General features: G+C 38.7%; 1 protein-coding gene across 1 annotated transcript; it reads left to right on the forward strand.

Annotated features, from left to right (window-relative positions):
- The first annotated feature begins 4,124 nt into the window (after positions 1-4,124).
- LOC120412648 (uncharacterized) lies at positions 4,125-16,238 on the forward strand. Its single transcript, XM_039573202.2, has 4 exons — positions 4,125-4,376; positions 4,444-4,529; positions 15,832-15,976; positions 16,033-16,238. The coding sequence occupies exons 1-4, from the start codon at positions 4,196-4,198 to the stop codon at positions 16,155-16,157; spliced, it is 537 nt and encodes a 178-aa protein (XP_039429136.1). The 5' UTR covers positions 4,125-4,195; the 3' UTR covers positions 16,158-16,238.
- Positions 16,239-18,016: the final 1,778 nt, after the last annotated feature.

Genomic DNA, 18,016 nt, shown 5'->3' on the forward strand with positions numbered 1-18,016 from the left:
AAGATGTGTTTCCTTTATCAACAGCATGTATGAATGTGTTGAAAAGATAAAACACCATGTTTGCTAAAACTAGAACAGTTGCGAATAGGTAACAGTCATTGGCCATTAACGGCGCCCGCCATGACAGTTTGTAGATCTCGAGTTTAAGGGACAGGAATGTTTGTTAGCATAGGTTGCTACTAGGGGCATGTTTGGGCTCGCTTAAAATATTTTGAATTTTTTATAAATTTCCAATGTTTAGCACCGCAAAACAAAAATTAGGAACCAAATTTTTTAAAATTTCCACCAATTTTTTTTTCGTTTTTGCAATTATTCCATATAATCTGAACAGTTCACAGATCACCCAATGTCAAAGCTTGTCTTTTGATTTTTCGATTGATGTGATGCGTAAATTTTTTGAAAATAAATTGTTTTTTATACAGATGAAAAAAAAAACTTGGGTTCTCTCTAGAAGTGAATATTTTCAACAAATAATGACAACAAACGCTAAATTCATCAAATTAAGCATGGTTAAAAATGTTTGTTTAAATAGTCCATAATTTTTGTTTATGGGAATTGTGGTGTTTCGTAATTGTGGGAGGTACAAGAACATCCAACAACTCTGGTAAAGGTAATTTGGATGCAGTTTTTAGCTGTTCTTGATTAAATTAAATTAAATGATTAAAATTTTTTTTTTCATCACCAGCTAGCAGATACTTGAGACATCAATATTCCTAAATATGTTTTGCATTTGTTGAGGGGAAGAAATATCTGACAGAATAACTTAACTTCAAGTAAACACTGAAATCAACGTGTTAACATAAAATTGCTGCAACTTAAACATAACATACTCGGTACAACTTTACAAAATTTCTTATTTTGACAACTTAATCGAAACATTTTGACAACATTTTTTCAACAAATTTCTTAACTTGAAAAGATGTTTTCAATCAGCTTTCAAATTGCGCTTTTCCAGTCAAGTCAAAGGTTACACATTAGTCGTATCTACTCATTTTGTTTGTTTCAAACTTGTCTGGATTTAGCATCGGTGACAAATAATGAATAAAATGTCTTGAAATGCAGTATTTTGTTGGAAAAGATCAATATTAACTAATGAAAGAGCAAGAGAATGGCCTAAACAAGGTCCTAAAATAGTAGCCTCATGACTAATGAGCAGTTCTCTACGAAATCGATTTTTTTTTTCAATTTTAATTTTTGTATTTTTTAATCCGGCTTAAACTTTTTTGGTGCCTTCGGTATGCCCAAAGAAGTCATTTTGCATCATTAGTTTGTCCATATAATTTTCCATACAAATTTGGCAGCTGTCCATACAAAAATGATAAATGAAAATTCAAAAATCTGTACCTTTTGAAGGAATTTTTTGATCGATTTGGTGTCTTGGGCAAAGTTGTAGGTATGGATAAGGACTATACTGAAAAAAAAAATGATACACGGTATAAAATTGTGATTTTTAATTTAACTTTTTGTCACTAAAACTTGATTTGCAAAATTTTTTTTTTTAATTTTTGATATGTTTTAGAGGACATAAAATGACAATTTCCAGGTTGTGCAAAAAATCTTTGACCGAGTTATGAATTTTCGAACCAACACTAATTTTTTCAAAAAATCGAAATATTGGTCGCAAAAATTTTTCAACTTCATTTTTCGATGTAAAATTAAATTTGCAATCAAAAAGTACTTCAGTGAAATTTTCATAAAGTGCACCGTTTTCAAGTTATAGCCATTTTTAGGTAACTTTTTTGAAAATAGTCGCAGTTTTCCATTTTTTTAAATAAGTGCACATGTTTGCCCACTTTTGAAAAAAATATTTTTGAAAAGCTGAGAAAATTCTCAATATTTTGCTTTTTTTAACTTTGTTGATACGACCTTTAGTGAGATATTACCATGCAAAGTTTTAAAAAGCAGTAAAATAGATGTTTTCTAAGTCTCACCCAAACAACCCACCATTTTCTAACGTTGATATCTCAGCAACTAATTGTCCGATTTTCAATGTTAAAATATGAAACATTCGTGAAATTTTCCGATCTTTCCGAAAAAAATATTTTCATTTTTTTAAATCAAGACTGACATTTCAAAAAGCGTAATATTGAATGTTTTGCCCTTTTGAAATGTTAGTATTGATTTGAAAATTTTAAAAATATTGTTTTCGGAATGATCGGAACATTTCACGAATGTTTCATATTTTTACATTGAAAATCGGACAATTAGTTGCTGAGATATCAAAGTTAGAAAATGGTTGGTTGTTTGGGTGAGACTTAGAAAACATCAATTACTGCTTTTTAAACCTTTACATGGCAATATCTCAGCAACTAAAGGTCGTATCAACAAAGTTCAAAAAAGCAAAATATAGAGAATTTTCTAAGCTATTCAATTTTTTTTCAAAGTTGGGCAAACATGTGCACTTATTTAAAAAAAAATTGAAAAACTACGACCATTTAAAAAAATCCTAAATATTGCTATATCTTGAAAAAGGTTTTATGAAAATTTTACTTGAGTACTTTTTGATTGCAAATTTGATTTTACATCAAAAAATGAAGTTGAAAAAATTGTGTGACCAATTTTTCAATTTTTTGAAAAAAATAGAGTTGATTCGAAAATTTATAACTCGGTCAAAGATTTTTTGCACAACCTGGAAATTTCTGAAAAGTTGGCTTTTGATGTCCCCTTAAACCATGGATGACCAAAGTATGGCCCGCGATGTGATTTTTTTGCCCGCAGACCCATTTTGAATGATCATGTAAAATGGCCCGTTAACCGCTTGTAAAATGATTCCATACTTTTTCAAAATTACGTTTTATTTTAAACTTTTTTATGTTTATTTTATATTTTTTATTAAAAACTAATGATTGATCCACATTTTAAGACACAAAAATTTTGTTCAAAAATCATAATAATAAAAACAAATTTTCCCGAAACGTTAAACTCTTAAAATCAATAGAAAAATTAACCTGCAAAAAGTCGGTTGCAAAAAATCGCAATGCAGGTCACTTCTTTTTCTGCTTCTTTTTTTTTTGTGCAGTTCAATACGCCCTGCGGCCGGTCGGTGCCCTTCAAAGGCGCTCACCTCACCTTATTTTGGCCAAAATTACCCTCTAATTATGGCAATCGCACGAACGCAAACGCCTCCGACTCCAAAGCGCCTCAAAGACGTGTGCGCAAGCTTGTTCACCGGAAGTTGTCAGCTGTTTGTTCGCGCGCGCACAACCTTTACTCCACATGCACGTTGAATTGTCTTGGCAGCACTACGGAGAGGGGTCAAATGGGGTAAATTTCGATGTTTTGAATTTTTCTTTTAGATTCTCGTTTAATGATTAATTTAAATCAGTTAAATGTTTCAGTATTTGTTATTTAAATGTTCTAAGAAAATTGACTAACCCCAAATCCTGAACAGTACCCTGAAATTTCAAGAGTTGCAACTCTGACAGTTCATTGCACACGCTCTTGCACAGACATGCAAACTTTGGAAACAAAACATCAACAAAAAATGACGCGCCGCCGCCGTCATTTGTGTCTGCGGCTGTCCATCAAACGTCCGTTTGGGCCAAAAGCCGGCCGCCTCGACTGAAGTGACCAGGGACTAGGTATCTCTAATCATGCGTTGTAACTGGGTTATGGCGAAAATGCGACCGTTGCGTTTCGTGCGGTTCCAATTCTGGGTGAGGCACCTTCAAATAACCGTATGACCGACCAGCTGACCGTCGGAATGAGCTTTGAGGTTTGGGGAAGGTCGCGAGTTTTGTGCCAAATCTGGAGCGAAATTGTACTGAAATTTGGAAGAACTTAAACACGAAAAAAACCTTCGGGAAATTCACGACACTAGATAATCAACTGCCACTTCAGTTGTTAGTCAAATACACTTCTTTAGATTGATTTATGGCACTTGAAGTCACCAACCTTAAATCCATATCTGCGAAGTTTGTTAATCGAAAAAAAGAGAGATACCCAACTGTTGGTCCTCCCGAAATTTATTGCACCTTCCTGTTAACTTTTACTGCCTCAACCTACCGGAATCGGCACCCTTCTTAAAGTCTGATAAGTTTAGTCGCTGCTGATAACAAACCCTTCAAAGTCTATCAATTTGGTAAACAAACAACCAATTGATGAGCAATGTCTGGCCCATCACAGTTCTACCCCGACTCGGCTCAAGCTCAGTTCCGTTCTAGTGATCGATAAGAGTTGGCTGGATTAACCGGTGATGGGTTCCCCCAGTTGGCTTGGCACTCCCAAGTGGATGCAGATTCCGTACGAGGATAAGCGCATCCTGTCGTACCTGGTCGGGACGCTGACGACCATTTTCGGGACGGTTTTGTACGCCCTGCTGGTGACGCAAAAGTTGGACGGATTTGACGACGGGATTTGTGCGTCGTTCTCGTACGGTGAGAGTGGTGGCTTGTTTTGGGTTGTGGCTGACAGGCTGAGCTGATTTGTGTTGATTTGTTTCAGTGAACAACTTGGAAATTCCACTGCTGGCGGTGATTTTGCTGGTGTATTACGTCGTTACTGGGGTGTTCCTGTGGGGAGTGTGGAAGGTGAGTGGCTTTGATTTAAAAGGATTGTATTTTAATTGTGAATTCATAAACAGTGATTTGGGTGAAACTTTGTCCATGCATCCCCTAAGTCAAAAAAGTCATTTTGCATCATTAGTTTTTCGATACAAGTCTCCATATAATTTTGGGGACCGGTCATAAAAAATGGGTAGGTATTGTGAATAAATTATCAAATTGATTAGGTGATTTGGGCAAAATTGTAGGTAACATATACTGCCGTTCTACGCATAATTGTCCCATGTCAGTTTTGGACGATTTTGAATTTATGACATTTTAAAGTTTTGTTTGATGTGTACTTTAAGAAAAACACTTAAAATCTGGTACTTTGTTCGGAAACTCATTAAAAACAACACCAAGTCTGTTTGTCCCATCGTTAAACTTCTACGCATAATTGTCCCACCAAGTATTTTCTTACACGGAATCATTAGATTTACAAAGCATTATGTCTTGTTTACCTGTTGTATATCAAGAGAATCACAAATAAGGGTGATACACTGCTAACGGGGGCGATTAGGGACACATAGGGTGAATAGGAACCTACGGGACAATTATGCATAGAAACACAGAAATCAGTCAAAAAATTTCAATCGCGTTTTTCTCAGTTGCACTTTTTCAAACATGGGACAATTATGCGTAGAACGGTACCGTAATCTGGGGTGAATCAGGACAAATGGGAAAGCTGTTTTTGCCATGTTTGGGTCTAATATTTTGATTTTTTTTTTCCGGTTTGTTTCGGGAAGAGCAGATTCACAGCAACGAAATGCATGCATAAAATTTCAAATTAAAATATTTTGAGTGCTCAAAAAAAGTCGGTCCCTATTCTGACTGAAATCACGATTTGCCCTAGTTGACGGTAAACGAAAAAAAAAAACAATTTTTTTATTTAACAAAAATGTGGCTTTTTTCGACTGTGTTGATTAATTATAGATGTATTTTCGGCTTGCAGTCGTTGAAAGCAGCTCAAACACTTATTTGTGTACTTTATCCTACGTTTTGATTTTTATTAAATCATCTTAAGGGAAACTAAAAATTAGGTTTTTGGTTTTTTCCGATAATTTTTGTGTGTTTTTGTGTGTTTGTATGTGTACTTACTTGTACGTAGGTGTTCGGTTGTCTTGGTTCAGTTTTGTAAATTTGTAAAATGACGGTTTTGTGGCGTCGAGAAAATGCATTGGTTTGGTAATGCCTTTGGGGATTCTCTTTTCGCCTAGATGTCGTTTCTAACTATTTTTGGTCGTTGTTGTTCGGAGCTCTATCGTGTGCACTTTTATCTTGTTCACTTTGATTGTGTGTTTGTGTGTTTTGGGGAATTGGAAAGGGACTCGTCTAATTTTTTGTTGGGTTACAGTCGACAGTGACATTGTTGTCATGTCTGTGTTTATTATGATATTTTAGGTTGTTTATAATGCCAGCATAAATGGGATTTAACTTTTCGGTGTCTGTACGTTTGTTTACTGTGTTTGGTGTAATTGAAATTTGAAGCATTTCGAGGATGGGCAAAGCTGATTCTATGTTGTGTCGGTCTAGAATTTTTGTGTTTTCAAAAGCAAATGTGTGGTTTTGTTGGATGCAATGGTTCAGCAATGCTGCACAGCAAAAAATCCGATGGTAAAATCGCATGCAAAAGCATACACATCACCTTCGTCAAAATAAACACTTAATATTATTTACACACTGCATGTACATTTTTTGCAAACACAGAAAAAAAGTTGCAAACGACGGGATTCAAACCCAGCACCAACAGTAAGGACTGGCGCCTTAGCCCACTCGGCCATCAGACCGATGGAAAGCAGTAAGGATAAACGCATATATGAGCTTGACATTTCGGTCTAGTTGGTTTCCCATACTGATGGGCTACATATTTCAGGGTGTAAAATCACATAAAATTGCATAAAATAATGCAATATTTATTTTACACCTAGGCCTATTACACGCAGCTGGATTACTACTTTTTTAGCTGTGTGTGCGTTCGCTAAGTGTTGTTAGTTGGGGATCGTCTTGGGGGACACCTTTTTGTCGTAGTCGTTCCAGTGTGTTGAGTGTTGATTTGTGGCCTGATATCCTGGTTCGGAGTTTGTTTGTTGTCATTCCTATGTATTGTTGGTTGCAGTCGCTGCAGGGTATGCTGTAGATAACATTTTTGTGGTCCTCCTTGTGGGTGGTGTCCTTCATTTGTGTGAAAATTGTTTCAGTTGTTTTGATGTTCCTTGTGGCCAGTTTTATGTGTGGGTAGTCCTTTTTCAGCTGCTTTTTGAATTGTTCAGTCAGTGTTGGGATGTATGCTATGCTACGGTAGGTATTAGCCCGGGTCAAAAAAATTAAAGTTGCTCAAATCAAAAATTATATGGTCTTGCCTTGAACCGGATTTATTCCGGCGTCGCAGAAATTCTCATGGTCCCAGCTAAATGTATAGGGAAAAATCAAAGCACACTAAGAAGGCTGCCTCGATCAGAGGACGCCACATGGCAATCAGCCACCACGTGGCAGGAGGGTATCATCAATTTTTGCTTTTAAAGTGGTTTTGTTATTCCTAGGATACTTTATTCAACCAGAAACTGGATCAAAAACACCTTATCAACGCTAAATGTAATTTTAAAGCCAAATTTGAAGTTATTTTCCTGCCACGTGGTGGCTGATTGCCATGTGGCGTCCTCTGATCGAGGCAGCCTTCTTAGTGTGCTTTGATTTTTCCCTATACATTTAGCTGGGACCATGAGAATTTCTGCGACGCCGGAATAAATCCGGTTCAAGGCAAGACCAGGGGCCTCGGATCGTCTTGCACCCTTCGGAGGAATTGTTCCCCAGACCATCCCCTAGGAACCCATGGTATGCAAAAGTCGTCATTTGTTAACGGCTGACTTGTACAGAGCAATTTACCTAAATGCTCCAGTTTTACGGGCTAATTCCCATTTAAACTTGTTCCTGCTCAAGGCAAGCCAGTTTTCAACCAAATAGGCTGAAATTTTGGCCTGAGCCTCCATTTTGAGTACTCTTTCGGGCAATCTCATATAATTTTTGATTTGAGCAACTTTAATTTTTTTGACCCAGGCTAGTAGGTATGTCAATGTCGACTGTAACCCAACAAAAAATTAGACGAGTCCCTTTCTAATTCCCCAAAACACACAAACACACAATTAAACACGGAAAGGGGATCCATCGCCAAAACGTGATAAAATCCGCTAAAACTAGCGAAAAAAGTCGCTAATTTCTCAGCCTGCAGAAAAATTACCAGGAATCGCTAAATTTTTTGGCTGGTTTAAAAGTCAGTCAAATTTGATCGAACCAGCGAAAACATTTACTTGTTTAGTGAAAATTTTCGCTGCTTGGGGGATAAGTTTCGCTAGAATCAGCGATTAGTTCTGCTGGTTCATGAGAAGCTTCCAGATTCCATAATCAACCAGGAGATTCTTCTGCTCGTTTCGGGAGACAATGCGCTGGTCCAGTGGGTTTTTTCGCTGGTTCAGCGCATTTTGGCACTGGATCAGCGTTTTGTTTCGCTGACGTCTGAATTTTTTCCGGCGGCAGTAGCTCGTGTCAAAATAAACCAGAAAATTTTTCTGCTGGTTTTGGGAGAAACTGTTATCATTGCTAGCGTTTTTTTTTTTGCAGATTTCGTAACACATGTCATGTTTGCAAATAAATTCCACCTTCATGGTATTTGTTTACTTACGCGTTGGATTTGTTGATTTGATAAACCGGCACTGTGAGAACATGAAATTTCAAGTGAGTGGTCGATTTCACTGCACTCTACCACCTCACTACACAAATTTTGCTTTTTATTTTCACTTAGTTTCAAAAGCTTGTTGAGTTCCATCAATCAACTCGGAGATGAAAATGACAACTGTCATTTCTGCAGCTACCTCTTACAGTAGAATTTCTGCCACAGTAGTGGAGATCTACGCTGTAAACAGCGAAAAGTTTCGCTAGAATTTCTGCTGTCAAATATGTTTGCCAGTAATTAGCGAGAACAAACCAGCAGAACTATGTTGCTGGATTTGATTTTGTCCAGCCGCTGGTCTCAGCGAAAAATTTCGCTAGCTTAGTGAAATTTTTCTCAAATATCAGCAAAATCAAACCAGGAAAATCCTTCTGCTGATTTGGCGATGGATCCCCTTTCCGTGAAGTGAACAAGATAAAAGTGCACACGATAGAGCTCCGAACAACAACGACCAAAAATAGTTAGAAACGATATCTAGGCGAAAAGAGAATCCCCAAAAGCATTACCAAACCAATGTATTTTCTTGACGCCACAAAGCCGACATTTTACAAATTTTACAAAACTGAACCAAGACAACCGAACACCTACGTACGAGTTAGTACACATACAAACACACAAAAATTAACGAAAAAAAACAGAAACCAAATTTTTAGTTTCCCTGAAGATGATTTAATAAAAACGAAACGTTGGATAAAGTACACAAATAAGTGTTTGAGCTGCTTTCAACGACTGCAAGCGGAAAATCCATCTGAAATTTTTATTTAACTCTTTATCACACAAATTTGAATTCCCAAAATAATGAACTTTTTGATTTAACCTCTTAGAACCACCTTCATTCATACTTATCGACTCAAAACCAAAATCTGAGCAAATCAGTTGATTAGACTTCAATTTTCATGGGAATTTTGATGTTTTTTGAAAATATATTTTTATGTCCCCTGATTTTTCAGACCAATTGAAGTCCCGCCCGTGTGGAATTTTTTTTAAGGGAGGGGTTGGGGGGGGGGGGGGGTGGGACATAAACTTTGAAAAATATATGCAACGGCCTTAAAACTTCTTTAGGTAAACATTTTCGTTTTTTAGTTTTTTTTAGTTTAAAACATAAGTAATTGAAGGTTGACTTGAACATTTTGAAAATATGTGTGCAGTCCAACCCCGATTATTCGAAGGCCTCGGCAAAATTTCACTTCGGATAATCGAATCCTCAGATAATCGAATCACAACAAAAAAAAATTCGTTGTCTTATTTTTGATTGTCGAGCTTTAGTGTGACCCCTAAACTATGCTGAAGTGATTCATAATTTTCAAACTCAAGATGGCGGCCAAAATGGCAGTGATGAAAAATTGAAAAAATACATTTTTAATTAATAGGCAATCAACCAACCAAATTTGACTAAAATGAGGTCGCAGAACTCGAATGTGATGTTAAAAGTAAGAAATTAAAAAAAGGTTCATGATTCAATTATCCGAAGTCGCTACAAACCTTCGGATAATCGAACTTCGAATAATAGAGTTGGACTGGAATTTGGAAAATTTCACGAAAGTTATTTTTTTACTTTGAAAATCAACGCATAGTTGCTGAGTAATCGTCACTCAAAAAATTTTACGGTGCACATTAACCAGAGCACGGTACACATTTTTTGGTATCTCTAAAAGTACGGAATCCAGTGATGTTTTTTTTTATATATATCCCCTAACTAAAGCATAGAAATCAAAAAAATCAAATTATTCTTTCTACAGCATTGCCTTGGCGTTCTCGATTGCGAGTTTCCTACTCGAAACTAGGTGCCCGAAGGCTTGATTGTTGAGGCAATTGCAAACCTCTTTTAACACCTTAGCTTCCATCCACCCCGGGATTCGAACTGACGACCTTTGGATTGTAAGTCCAACTGCCTACCAGCGACTCCACCGAGACAGGACCTAGGGAGACGACTCCTACACCTGGACTGAGCTTACGACCTAACCTTTTTTTAGGTTAGTCCGGGGCCAACATTTACTTCCCTTCCGACGGAAGGCGTGATCAGACAAATCTCGTCTCGAAAAATGCCACCGGGACCTTCTGGGATCGAACCCAGGCTGACTGGGTGAGAGGAAATCACGCTTACCCCTACACCACGGGTCCCGGCTGTGTACTTAGTTTCTTCTAAATTTATAATTCAGATGGAAATTATACCCGGATTTTTTATTTGATCCGTATTTGATTAGAAGTAAGGAGGGCACCAATCGCGTAGCTGGGTTAAGTTAGTTTTTTTTTTTATGAAACGTACCGTAGCCATAGCTTCTTTTAAGTAAATATTTTCGTTTTTTAGGTTTTTGTTTAGTTTAAAACATAATTCTTTTAGTTCAAAAATCCTTTAATTCGGATTAGTTGCTGAGATAAAGCCTCACAAAGAATTTGAATCGCTGAAAATAAATTTCTTTAAAGGTCACCTAATTAACCTGTAATTTTCAGCTGACGATATCTCGGAAACTATTGTTTCAATGGTGAAAATTAAATTTTGTGAAATTTTCTACTCTTTTCTTTAAAAATAATTTCAACTTTTAGAGCTTAACTTTTGAAAATTTCTTAAAATATATCATTTTCCGTAGTACATATTTTCAATTCAATTCAATTCGGTTTTATTGGTGAATTATCAATATACAATAAGTTCTTTTGGAATACATAACAGAGTTTTGGAGTTCCTTTCAGCTGTGTGTTACATCATAATCCATTTTGGAACAATTGTTGCTTGTAGTTAAGGGGTTACCGAAAGTAAGAAAAAGATAAGAAAAAAAACTTACTAAAATTGCAAGGGAAAGGGGATAGAAATAGAGAAAGCTTAAAACTAGATCACAATTTTTTATCCTTTATATATGTGCTTAATAATCAGCTCCCCGAGGGCCAGAAATTGCTCCGCCTTGTTACGGCAGGTCCGAAACCACCTCATCATCTCCCCCGCGAGAGCAAAGAACTCCGGCAGGGTAAAGAGATCTTCCCCGGTGACTCCTTGCTGGGTCGCATCGCCGCTACCGGCAGCGACCACGCTTGCAAACGACCGCCCCCATCCAGGAGGGAACGCTGGGTTGTCCGCTGGAACCGTACGCTGGTCAGCTGCAGGAACGGCTGCGCTCGTACTTCGCTGAAGAGGATGGGACGCTGCTGCTTTCTTCTTCCTCTTTTCCTGCTCCTCGAGGTAGTACTTCCGCGCGACGCATCCGCGGTAATTACCGGTATGGTTACCGCCGCAGTTCGCGCACTTTACGCGCGGCTTGGTTTGTTCTGCGTTTCCCCCAAATCCGCCTTTCGTGGCAGTGCGCACACCTCCGAGAGGTGTGACTCACCGCACTTCACGCAGCGGGGCCGGAGGTTGCAGTTCGAGTTGCGAGCCGTGGCCGAATTTCTGGCATCGGTGACATTGCGCTGCGTCCGTCGGATTTTTTGAGTAAAACCGCCAGTATACCCAAAAACCGTCCAACGCCTTAGTCCGCCGCAGGTCTTGAAGTTTGACGGTGCCGCGATCGAAGTACAACAGGTACAGTGTGTGTGTACCTGTGACGGTTGTCTTCCGCGAGAGGACTTTTATGTCTCGCGGCGTTATTCCGGCACCCGAGAGGTGCTCCTTGAGGACGGAGGTCGGGTGGTCTTGGTACCCCTGCAAGACTATCTTAACAGCGGTCTTCTGCACGGGGTCGAATGTGTAGAACTTGAAGTTTTTACGCTTCAATTTCTCCACAACCAGGTCGAAGTTCTTTTGGTCAAATGTGAACACTTGCACTGATTATTTACCTATTTTAAGGCAGTACTCGAGGCCTTCCAGCTGCTCGTCAACATCGTCCGCCAACGTGTCCAAAACAAAAATTGGTGGTGGTCGTCGTTCCTTTGGAGTAATTACTTTTTTTTGGCGAAATCACTTTTCTTCGTGCACGTCCATCGTCGTCGTCGTCGTCGGTAGTGCTACCGTCGGTGTTGTTGTTGTTGCTTTCCTCGTCACTCAGTCTCGCGAACTTGTTACTGGTGGTAATGTTGGCGGATGTTGAAGCGCCATCGGTCGACGGATTGCCGGAAGTAGCTGAACGGAGCCTAATAGGGCTGCGATCCTGGACACGGTAATTAGCGTGTAATAATTTCGGGTCGAATCCTTTGGCGCACACACTCCCCGGCGCGATGGCGGTCGACGCGGCGTTGGTTTGTTTACCTGTTTGCACACGGCCGGTAGACGAGCTTCGCGGGTTTTTCGAGGCCGCACTCGAACTGCCACGGCCACGGCCGACCCTTGGCATGCTGGTGGAGCAAAATCGCGGCTAATCACGGTAAATTACGGCGAAAAATTTCGAAAAAACGATGGAGCACTGAGCACTTGACTGCTGCTTGCACTCGTGCGTACACGGAGGTGAAGTACATATTTTAGTTTAAATTACAAATAAAAACAAAATTATTGGGAAGATCAAAAAAGAATTTTAAATATTTTCTTTTCTAAAAATTATATTTCTTAAACCAGAATTTGCACCATCACACAAATGACTTTTTTGATCCCCTTAATCATATGAAAAAATGGCGGGAATTAGAAATACTTATATATTTTGGGAGTTTAACTTTCAGCCATGAATTAATAAATTACAAAACAAGGATTTTTCCGTCCACCATTTTTTAAAAAAAAAAACCTTATCAAATCAACAATCTAAAATTAAAAATCGCCAAAAATGTGCGTAATCATAGCTAAGGGGACCGGCCCGTGGCTTAATGGCTACGGCTCCCGCCTCATAAGCGGAAGGTTCAGGGTTCGATTTTCGACCGGTCTCCTTGGTTTTTTTTTTTTTTTTTTTTTTTTTTTTTTTTTTTTTTTTTTTTTTTTTTTTTTTTTTTCTAAAAATCTGTTTATTTGCTCAAAATTAAAATATTTACAAAAGTAAATAAATGGGGTTCTTTACATCATTCGCTGCGTCCGTCTTGTCTTTGCTTATCCTGTAGTATCTTGGCTGCTGCTGCTCTTTTTTCTAGTATTAATTCATCTCGATCGTCCCAGTATTTCGCAAATTCTTCGTCTATTATTAGCTTCCCTTTCTCGAATCGGAATGGTTTCTTGTCACTTGGATAAGATGGTGGTCCCTCGTTTGTGTATGCTGGTTTTGGAGTTACTTGTTGTTTGTCTTCCACTCTTGAGCCACCAGACAACGGTTTGTCTGGCTGGGAAGGTGTCAAACACTCTACTAATACACTCGCGAATGAGCTAGCCTTTTTTGACGAGTTGTTTGGATTCCCTAGCACTTTTCCTCGATACTTACAATTTGCCTTTACATGATCCTTTGAACCACACACGAAACATTTATCACTCAACCCTTCATAGTAAATCCTTGCGTTTAATCCCTGAATCCTAACCTGAGCTGGTATCGCTGCGATCACCTCCATAAACACTCCACGAACACCACTCCAAATTGGGAATCCGGTTTCCGCACCGTATCGCTCCCGATTCAGCTGTTGAACATTTCCGTATTTTTCCAGAACCTCCTTAATCCGATCATCCTCAACCTCCGGTGGTAATCCGAAAATACGAACATATTTCGATACGCCTCCAGCATCCGCTACCGTAACATCCGCCGCTGTTCCATCACTGTACGAAAACGTGGTTTTCGGACCTAACCTAGAAAAGGCTTCTCCCATTCCCTTGGCCGACTTGAACCGGACGTACAGGCTATGGTCTTCCCGGTACATCGCACTCAAGTCACTGCTGGTCCAACCTTGTTTCCGGAAGAACTGGAAAATTTCTGCATCCTTTGGTTTTCGGGAACCTACTCCGAAATGTATCCTCAGAGTGAACTCTTTCCGTGGTTCCATTGTTTCTCGATAAAAATCAAATGACCTTGAACTGTAAGCTGTGCACTGACACGCACGTCTGATTCCAGCGCTGTCTGGAAGACAAGTGTTGAAACAAAAAAAGGCATAGAATCATTGGGGATTCGAACTCACACCTTTGGATTGGAAGTCGGATGCTCTAGCCATTCGGCCACCAAGAGATTAAAACTCCTTGAGTGAATTAATCCTTTTTTTTCATAAAATTATTTTTATTAGGTCCTTTTCGGTACTGGGACCTGGTTAGGACCGAAGAATTAATCCTTAGTGGTGAAATAAAAATGTCACAAGGTCATTTACTATATAATACAACAATCCCTTCCCCAACGATTCCCCTACACACCACACACCATTATAATCTATAAATAACTCGAACCGGTTGGTATGGTATGTCCCCGGCTTCCTCTTCTTCCCCTGATGGTTCTATGAAATGTTGGATCCGTTCACATAATCTGTCTCATGCGGTTAATGCAACGCAGTAGGCCGGGCCGCTTTAATGAGTGTAATATACACTTCGGGGGTTCTCGAAAGTACTGCAATCATTAATATTGACAAGAAGGAACTTGAGGCGTAATATAACCATAAGTTCTTCCCGGATGCTTTCTTCGGACTGGCTGCGCTTGTGTTCGATTAGATAGATTAGATTAGAAATGTGCGTAATCATAGCTAACTACTCAGTATTGGCTGTATTTTCTTTTGGAGTGATTTTTTTTAGGTTCATTTGGATGTGAATTATAGGAATGTTTCAGCTTTTTAAATTCTAAATATTTTAATGGTACGTGAGAGCTAAACAGCTGAATACATAAAGTAGTACATACATTTCTACTTAAATTTTTTTTTTGGGAGCTTCTTAATGGCAACTCAAGTGAACTAAATGTTGAACGTAATTACTTTAACAAAAATAAATCTGAAATCTATTTTTGAACAGCTGAGCAATTCTCCTAAGAATAAGCAAAATTATTGGAAATTTATCAGATGTAATTTTTTTGTAAAACTTTGTGTGTTCTTTATCAATGACCAATATTCAAAACTGTATCAAAAGAATGAATTTTCTGATCAATTTTTTGTCTTCATCCAACTTGGTGGTACCTACTTTGTTGGAACAATCTAATTTGTTATTTGAAATCATTTTTAAATGTAATTCAAATGCTCAATCGAAAAGTACTTTGCATAAATTTCAATATCGTACACATTGTTTCGAATTATGGCCATCACAACTTGATTTTTACCATTAGGCTGCAGAAGTTCTGGTTGATGTGCTCCGTTAAGCTTTAACTTGAAAACGGTGCACGATATCAAAATTCTGTTGAGTATTTTTCGATCGATTTTTTTTTTAAATCGAAAGATTAAGTCAGTTGCATGGATTTAAAAAAAAATTACTGACAGCACTGCGAAATAAATGTTGACCAACAACCCACTCGATTCAGGCTCGATCTCGAGCCAGATCGACTCGAGGATCGAGCCAAAATTCTCAGTGGGTAGTACCATAGCTCAACATTTTTATCTATAAATATCAAGAAAATAAAATTATCAAAAAAATCATTATGAACAAAACAATTTTTGTTGAAGAGTCGATTAAAAAAATGGGTTATTTTTTTAAGAGTATATTCATTTGTTTCTTAGTAGTCCTTTACCATAATATCAATTTTTGTCATGAAAATATAACAACTATATATTAATTTTTAGCTATTTTTTTTATCATATGATAGCATATAATCAGCAGGTTTTATTGTATTCCAGGAAAGTCCACGCCTCATCTTACCATTCTTCTGCCTACTGGTGGCCACGCTGGGCTTCATCGGCCATGCCCACATTGAACGGATGCTGTTTGAAGTCAACCAGGACGAACGAAGGCTGGTGATTGGCGCGTTTGTCTTCACCACTGGTCAGTAATTTTAAGGAATGAGTTATTAATTATTAATATCGATTGAGCATTTTCAGGAGTACTGATTTTTGCTAGCACAATCACACTGCTGCTTTACAGAGAGATGCACCAGATCACAGAAAGATTCGACAAGACCGAATATCAGGAGCTGTCGACAGCTGAAATTGTTGATAGACATTGATGTTGGTGAAACCCAAAGCTTGCGATTATCTCAGTCTTTAAATAATTATATCAAAATACATGTTGACAGTGAAATGAACATGACCTCAGATTTTTTTTATCTTTTTTCAAGGGTAAAATATTTCATATATTTTCGTCGAAACAAGAAAATCGACTCAACACATTGCCAAATGGCTGGAACCTGCCTCAATGCCAGTGCCAAAGTTTATCACCTTATTAGTGGTTAATAAAGTAAGAAAAAAGCCGAAACGCACCTTAATTATAGGCCTATGTTTCTCATTGACAGCACGCTATCTTGCGCCAAATCCTTCACCAGCAGAAATTGGTCCACTAGGCAAACGAAAGCTTAACTCTGATACTTTATGAGCTCGAATGTTTTGTGACTAAACGACATTTCCAACCAGGCTGAAGGCTGTGACATGAAACTTGAACTCTATAATTTGTTGACGTAAACAACCAAACTTCACTTGACCTAGGCTACCTGAAAATCACAGCATTTTTTTTTTGCTGAGAAAATGAAACGTAACTTTGCCTTTGCATATTATTCTTTTTGAAGCTATCTTTGAAGCAGAAAGTTCAAACGAGAAAAAAGTCTCAAACTCACTCACTTCCAGTCCAAGTTCAACCTCCTATCAACTTATTTTTTGCCGACTCTGAGCAGCCATAATCCAAACTTCTTGGGAGGTTACCCGCGCCGCCAAAACTGGAGCTTGAACTTGAGCCGGGGTTGCATAATTTATTAAATTGCCATTAATCTCACATTCCTCGGCTGACACCTCTGCGCCCGGCTTCTGCTGGTAGCTGATGGCCACTGCACCTTGTTTTTAGTACGAATATTTTATTTTACTTCTAATTTGACTAAATCGCACCAACGAAACCCTCACTTTGGGGAGGGATCTGTATGATGGATTGCGAGGGGTCTGACCGTTCAAGTTGGCACGCAAAGTTGTTCTAATCTGTATCGCGAGCGCGCGCGCGTTCGATGGAATGTTAATGCCGACCTGTGGAAGAGGTTAGGTTAGCGATGTTTTACACCGAAAAAACAGTGCCATGGTTAGGTTTGAACATTCGTTTTTTTTCGTGTTACAAATGGTCACTTCCATAACCGGAGCTCATTTGCATTAATCTCTCAGGCTTGAACTTATCTCTTGACCTATGGAAAAAAGGTGCAACAAAATAGTCAAGTTGAAAACATTTGTAAGGTTCTGCGCGTTCAAGGTCACAGGAGGAACCCCGCTTTAAAGTGGTTCTCGTTCGAACCAATCAATCAACTTTGGGTCAGTCTGAGAAATAAGGGGCTGTCCCGTTACGAATGGAGTAGGCCTTGTCGGGCCATCAGGCTGATGTCTCCTCGATCTAATCAGACATGTGGTGACGTTGTGGTGAATGTGAATGAAGAACCTGATTTTTTTTATGAACTTCCACATCAGCAAACGGTTGATAATGTTTAATTTTGGTGGTCCAACATCTTTTCAAAGGATTGTCCAAGGTCAGGTTCGGTCACGCTCGATTTCTGAGCCCGCAGGTCAACCAGGGTTGGGCACCTGCTTCAACCAATTTAAAATGATCTGAAAAAAGTCTTAGAAGTTTGCCACGTTTCTTAATTTTACGGTACTTTGAACTATATTGTCCGTTATATTGCCGTCCGTCAATCACCCAACCGCTACTCAATTGACAGTCTCGAGAGCTATCGATTTCATCAACCGCTTCAGCTCTCTCGGAATGTCATTCGCCAATTCACCGCCGCCGGTCATTCCTCACTCACATAACACTCCCATTTCTAGCGCGACCTATAACACCTCGTGGTTTAGCCTAGCTGATTTGAGTTTGATTATCCAACCTGCGCAGCCGGCATACCAA

This window comes from Culex pipiens, chromosome 3 (genome assembly GCF_016801865.2).
Source record: "Culex pipiens pallens isolate TS chromosome 3, TS_CPP_V2, whole genome shotgun sequence".
NCBI classification, from domain to species: domain Eukaryota; kingdom Metazoa; phylum Arthropoda; class Insecta; order Diptera; family Culicidae; genus Culex; species Culex pipiens.